Genomic DNA, 7525 nt, shown 5'->3' with positions numbered 1-7525 from the left:
CATGTTCTGCACCAGAAATTACCCCATCAGCATGCATTCATAATAATATAATATGACCAAATCATCACTGACAGTCTCTCTCTCAACTGTATTAGCAACTGGTCTGCACCTGACAGCACCTCATCAACATGCAATAACAGTAATGTCACATGACTATATCAGTACTGACAGCTTCCCTCCCACTGCACTAGCAGATGGTCCATACCAAATAGCACCCTATCAGCATGCAATTAATGTCACAAGACCACATTACCCTGACAACTTCCCATCATTGCACTAGCATCAGAAAGCACTCTATCTGCATGCAGTAATAAACATCTCACATGGTGGCAATAGCACTGACAGCTTCCTTCTCACTGCACAAGTAGCACACCTGTACCAGGCAGGATCATATCACCATGCAGTGATAATGTCACATGATCACATTAGCCATGACAGCTTCTTTCTCATTGCACTGGCAACATGTCTGTACCATATAGCAGCTTTTCATTGTGCACTAATTATGTCAGATATCTGGATTAACAATGATTTCATCCCTCACACTCGATTAGCACTTTGTTTGCACCACACAGCATCATACCAGCTTGCAGTGTTAAGAACATCATAAAACCACATTTACAATGACTTTTCCCCTGCTATCAGCTTTCAGTGTTAATGTCAGATGACCACATCAAACTTTAAAGCATCCCTCCCATCGTACTAGCAGCTGCTTTGCACTAGACAGCATCTTATCAACTTGAAGAGATGTCACATGACAACACAAACAGCAATCACTCTCACTGCTCTATCATGTGGTCAGCACAAGACAGCATCTTATCAACATAGCACTAACACCTCATCTGCATTAAACAGTACCCAAGAGCATGCACTGTGAAAAATATCACATGACCACAGTGGCCATGACAGCATCCCTCACACTGCACTACCAACTTGTCTGTATCAGACAGACACCTATCAATGATAGCCTCCCTCTCACAGTACTAGCAGCACATCTGCAGGCAGCATCGTATCCATGCCAATCATAAAAATGTCACATGACCACGTTAGCACTGACAGCCTACCTCCCAATGCACTAGCAGCTGGTCTGTAAAATTCAGCACCCTATCAGCAGATAATAGTAATAATGTCATATGACCAAATCAGCACTAACAGCTCCCATCTCACCGCATTAGGCCCCTGTCTATGTCACAAGACCACATCAGTAGTGGCAGCATTCTTACCACTGCACTAGCACCTTGTCTGCACCAAACAGCACTCTATCAACATTCAGTGATAATGTCACATGACCACATTAGCAATGACAGCCCACCCCCTTCCACTGCACTAACATCTGGTCTGCAGCAGACAGCACTCCAACAGCATGCAGTGATAATGTCACAAGACTACATTAGTAATGATAGCCTCCCTCCCACTGTACTAGCACCACATATGTGCTACAAAGCACCCTATCCATGTGGAGCAATATCACATGACTAAATTAGCATCATCAGCCTCCCTCCCACTGTACTAGCACCATATCTGTACTACACAAAACCCTATTCATGTGGGGTGATAAATATCACATGACCACATTAGCACCCTTAGCCTCCCTCCTACTGTACTAGCACATCTGTAGTACACAGCATGCTATGTTCAGTGATAAATATCACATGACCACATTAGCACCATCAGCCTCCCTCCCACTGTACTAGCACCATATCTGTACTACACAACACCCTATCCATGCGGAGTGATAAAAATCACATGCCCACATTAGCACCATCAACCTCCCTCCCACTGTACTAGCACCACATCTGTACTACGCAACACCCTATCCTTGTGGAGTGATAAATATCACATGACCACATTAGCACCCTTCGCCTCCCCCCTCCACTGTACTAGCACATCTCTACTACTCAGCACCCTATCCATGTGGAGTGATAAATATCACAAGACTACATTAGCATCATCAGCCTCCCTCCCACTGTACTAGCACCCATCTGTACTATGCAGCACCCTATCCATGTAGAGTGACAAATATCACATTAGCACCATCAGCCTCCCTCCCACTGTACTAGCACCACATCTGTACTACGCAGCACCCTATCCATGTGGAGTGATAAAAATCACATGCCCACATTAGCACCATCAGGCTCCCTCCCACTGTACTAGCACCACATCTGTACTACGCAGTACCCTATCCATGTGGAGTGATAAAAATCACATACCCACATTAGCACCATCAGCCTCCCTCCCACTGTACTAGCACAACATCTGTACTATACAGCACCCTATCCATGTGAGTGATAAATATCACATGACCACATGAGCACCGTCAGTCTTCCTTCCACTGTACTAGCAACTAGCCTGTACAAGACAGCTCTCTGCCAACATACAGGGATAATAATGTCACACTCTCCCATTGCACCAGTATCTGGTGTACACCAAGTTTTATGAAATGCCATTCCTTAAGAAAAGATGATCCTTTCTCTGATCAAGTTGGTTCTTCTTGCACAGAAACTGCATGCAGCAGCATCTCAACAATCTGGGTCCTAACAAGCATGTTCAGCTGTTGTAAATGATGATGATAACCATACAGCTGAGCAGAGAAAGCAATCTGTTGAATCTTGAAATGTCTGACTGGTCTACAAAGATCACATGATCTGCCTTTTTCTACCTAAGTCTACAACAACAAATTTTCATCAACTGCATATACTACCATCTTCTCTGTATGCAAAATAATCTGAAACAAGTTAGCTGTGGACATGTGTACACACACACACACACACACACACACACACACACACACACACACACACACACAAAGCTTACCTGGTGAATCTTTGGTTGCTGACTCAAAGTTCGAAGGGCAATCAAGGCAGCCTCTTGCACACTGGACTGGCTGTCATGACAGGCAAGGTTCAGGAGAAGATGAGGAACTTGGGCCTTGATAAAAGGCATGGATACTTCCGCAGAGTGTGCCCCAAGGTTTCCAAGTGCCGCAGCTGCATTGCACCTCGTCTTAGTCTGTGGATCACTGAGCAGCTGTGCAATCCATGGTATTGCTGGTCCGAGTGGCTTCAGAAGAGAACTGTCATGAAATGCAGCATTTCCCACAGCAAAGCTAGCTGACTTCCGCACACCATCATCTTTATCTGCAAGGCATTCTATTAGTTTCTCCAGCGGGCCAGGCTGTTGCAGAAAGATCTGGCTGAAGTTACTTCCATGCTTCAAAAGGTTGCCTATAAACCCACAAGCTTTGGCCCTTACAGAATTACCATGGTGGCAAAGTATATATTTTAGAGGTGCATAGTCCTTATTCGGGCCTTCTAGTATACTTATTAAGAAAGGCACATACTGTGAAGATGCTCTGGCTACATGACTGAGGAGGCAGAGAAGGTCTGTGACTAACACAGTATAATCTGAAAGAAGAATGGATGAAAGGAAGCCCTTTGCAGGATCAGAACAGGCTGCAGTCACAAACTGGACAATGAAGGAGTTATTGCTGAGTATAAGATGAACCTGAAGGCTCATGGGAATCTCACTTAGGTGAAGAGGAAGGTGATGGACACAAATCTGTAATGAAAAAAGTGGTGTTAACATCTGACTCACCATGATAGGCTCACAAGGTACAAATGTTACTTGGTCACAAAGAACATACTTTTTGGAATCTTGTTTGCTGCACAACTGTTTTGGTATATCATACAGGCACACACATGTCCTGGCTTTACTCTTATTTCACACCTAACACAACATAGATACAGTCATGAATTCATTCATTCACGTAGAGCTCTAATCCATAGGGGCCATTTTCAGTACACCTTTAGCTGTTCCCTTCCTTTCCTTATTATTCCTTTATGCACTGCCTTTTGTCTGCAAAACATATTCCTGGATTTCAAGCCTGACTTTGCTGCAACTATTACTCAATCACACTACAAAAATTTAGGACCACAGTCTCTCCAGACCCTGGAGTAAACTCTTTAAAAGTGCAACAGACTTTAAAAAGGGACAGGCGAAACTACTGGTGTCATCTGTTTCTAACAACCATAACATTCTGCCACACTAGACAAAAGAAAAGGTGCCAAGTCCCTACATATACACAAACAGCAAAAGCTTAAAAGACAAAATACTACAGGATATCCCTATCCCACATGGCTTTGTATTCATGGCTTTCAGAACTCCAGATGAAAGAAAGCACATCTAAGGAAATGCTTGAGAATACAATGTCACACATCAGAACTCATAAAAGGTTACTTTGGGATGTGAAATGCATACTGAAACAGTCCAGTAGAGCAATAAGCTTAGGTATGTATGTACTTAGTAGCTTAATGTCTAAATTGTAAATCTAAGTACCACGCAGGTATTTTTCCACAGAGATGGGCAGTTCTGGGAAGGTGCTGCACATTAACATCAGCTCTGCCTGAGCGCTGCTGTTCTCTAATTATGTTGCTCATTTGGTCACTAGGCCCAAGCAATGAACACAATACAATGCTCTACAGTTCTTTGTTTTTATGCACTCTTCTTTAGTCAAGCAGGCTCATTGTGCATGAATGTGCCGAGCAGGATTCAAGAAACTTTGACAAAACACAGATAATGTAAACATGCCACATATCCACGGATGCAAGCTTTTGCTGCATACTGTCAGGCTGTCCCTGCAGGCCCCTCCCACTCAGCTAAGAAAGCACACTGTGTGCCTGGGTTGCCAGACATGCTCAATGCCACCAGCTTTAGTTCTTTACACAATGAACCAGGAAACATCAAAAAACTGAATTAGAAATATAACCCCCTTGCCCAAAATTGCTTGTATACAGTGGGACAGAAGGTCAACAGAAAACAGAGCTGGGCAGGAACACTGCTGTGCCAGCTTCTTTCAAAGATCTACTGACATACGACAAAATCAAATTCACATGTGGTATGCAGTGCATAGGACCAGTACAATGGGAATGCACCAAAAAAGCCCAGATGTGATTTGGTGGGGGGGGGGTGGCACAAGGACTGCAATGTTACCCAGGCACCAACTATCCACATGACAGATTAAACATAAGAAGCACATCAGTATGAATAATCCCAGTAATGTAACCAAAAAAAAATAACACTGATATACAAAACTGTAATCTAAAACATGTAGCTTACCCGTACCTACCTTACTCTAACACTAACTGTAGCACACTGACAGCCATCTACCACCATAACACAGGAAGGTGCACACAACCACTGTTGGTTTTGTTATACACTGACCCAAACCCTGAAAATACACAGCTCTACAAAGACATGATCTCACACAGATCTGTTTGCATACTCATGCAGTGGCCAGGCACTGACAACTATGTACATATATCTGCTCACAACCACAGTGGAAACACAGGCACATACACAAAAACAGTTGTGGGAGCACAGCTGCTTCACCTGCAGAGTACAGCTGGGCTTTGAAATATGGTGTATGTGATGCCATTTATGAAGAGCAAGTCCATAATGACGTGTAAATGACGCCTAGCATACGAAAAGGACTAAAATGCAGTACACAGGGTGAACATTTCATGTATTGCTTAATCCATTCCTATGTACTAGGAAAACCACAGTTGTGTATTGCCTACTTTTTACACAAGGTAAACAACACTGACACACACAAACAATCCGGCATGTAATTAGGGTTTCACACTCCATGTCACATAGCTGGCTAGAACATACCTTTTTTTAAGAAAAGGAAAGAAGAAAATCAGGTTGTTGTAAAGATTAATATATGATACACTGCCGCTGAACAGGCGAGATGACCAAGTTGAGCCAGTGTCTCTTTCTATCTCACACACACACACACACACACACACACACACACACACACACACACACACACCAACCTCAGTTACTGCTTTTGGGAAAATATTTGGCAACATGAATGCTCGATAAAATGACATGGTGTAACTTTTTGAACATGACTATGTCATGTGTGTGTGTGTGTGTGTGTGTGTGTGTGTGTGTGTGTGTGTGTGTGTGTGTGTGTGTATATATATATATATATATATATATATATATATATATATAGATATATATAGATATATACATACATACATACATACACAAACACGGGGAAGGAGAGGGAGCAATACACAAGTAAATTTAATAATAATAACAGAATAAAATCCTGATGCTTAAAATACTGAAACCAACTAATATCTACACATAAATATCCCAAACACTCAATACTGAGAAAAAAACAAAAAGGCCCAAGTCCCACATTAAAGTAATCATAGAAAACAACCAGTCTCTCCTTGCGATCAGTTTAAGTAAATTATAATAAAAGTAATAGTGGTATTTACTCAAGTGTGCTGTCTCTGCCCCTAACCCCAAACATGCACCTTAGCTTCTGAAAAAACTTTTCCTTACCAGTACCACTACAACAGACACTCAGACACAAATCATATACATACATATATATATACACATCATCCATGCACACCACTAACACTATCCTCTTCCTAGCACTTATATATATATATATATATATACATATACATCATCCATGCACACCACTAACACTATCCTCTTCCTAGCACTTATATATATATATATATATACATATACATCATCCATGCACACCACTAACACTATCCTCTTCCTAGCACTTATATATATATATACATATACATCATCCATGCACACCACTAACACTATCCTCTTCCTAGCACTTATATATATATATATATATATATCATCCATGCACAGCACTGACACTATCCTCTTCCTAGCTCTTACTCTAACCCTAACCCTTAAAACACTTGCACAGACATTCTCAGCCTTAACACAGACCCACTTAACTCTGTCATGAAAATGAGCTGGTGGTAAAAACTACAGTTGTGTAATATGCACTTTGGATTCTTCATTGCTGCAGTAGCTTTTTTTGCTATATGGTGCCTAGGGTACAACAACCGGCCAGATTCACAAAGATCTGGCTTCTTCCCACTTCTTCATTTCAACTGCTGATTGGACAGCCCAGAGCTGGAAATCCATGCCTATGTCTTTATTTCAACTGCTGGTTGGACAGTCCAGAGCTATGAAATCAGGAGTCAGAGGGAAGAGACCTTCAAGACTTCTTTGCCCATAAAGAGAAAAAAGCACATTCATTCTTAGACTCTAAAAGATATGAACAGTAGACGCACAACTTTATTTCTCAATAACTAACTATATATAGATGAAGTCAGGTGGTGAGAGTACAGCTACAGCAATAAGGAATTAGAACATCTATTATTATGTTAAGTGCAGCTTACACAACTGTTCTCACTGTTGCAGCAGCCTTCTTGCTGCATGTGTTGATTACCAAAGCCTATCCAACCTGGCGGAAGGATAAGGATCCAGGAGCTTCTGGAGAATGGTCCTAGCAATGCCAGTCCTAGACCTGGAAAAGAATCCAGTTTGCAATGCTTTGTAAAAGTATGTATAAGGATCCAGGAGCTTCTGGAGAATGGTCCTAGCAATGCCAGTCCTAGACCTGGAAAAGAATCCAGTTTGCAATGCTTTGTAAAATTATGTATAAGGATCCAGGAGCTTCTGG

General features: G+C 42.0%; 1 protein-coding gene across 1 annotated transcript in view; it reads right to left on the bottom strand.

Annotated features, from left to right (window-relative positions):
• The window catches only part of STK36 (serine/threonine kinase 36), a 786440-nt gene that overhangs the window by 88965 nt on the left and 689950 nt on the right, over positions 1 to 7525 (bottom strand). Inside the window, exon 26 of the mRNA XM_044086614.1 lies at positions 2812 to 3555. Coding sequence (XP_043942549.1) covers positions 2812 to 3555 — 744 coding nt within the window. The remainder of the gene's footprint in view (positions 1 to 2811; positions 3556 to 7525) is intronic.

Source organism: Protopterus annectens, chromosome 10.part0 (genome assembly GCF_019279795.1).
Source record: "Protopterus annectens isolate FY-2018-M chromosome 10.part0, PAN1.0, whole genome shotgun sequence".
Classification (NCBI taxonomy): Eukaryota; Metazoa; Chordata; order Ceratodontiformes; family Protopteridae; genus Protopterus; species Protopterus annectens.
Note: the sequence above shows the minus strand (reverse complement) of the source record. Positions and strands in the feature narration are given on the sequence as shown.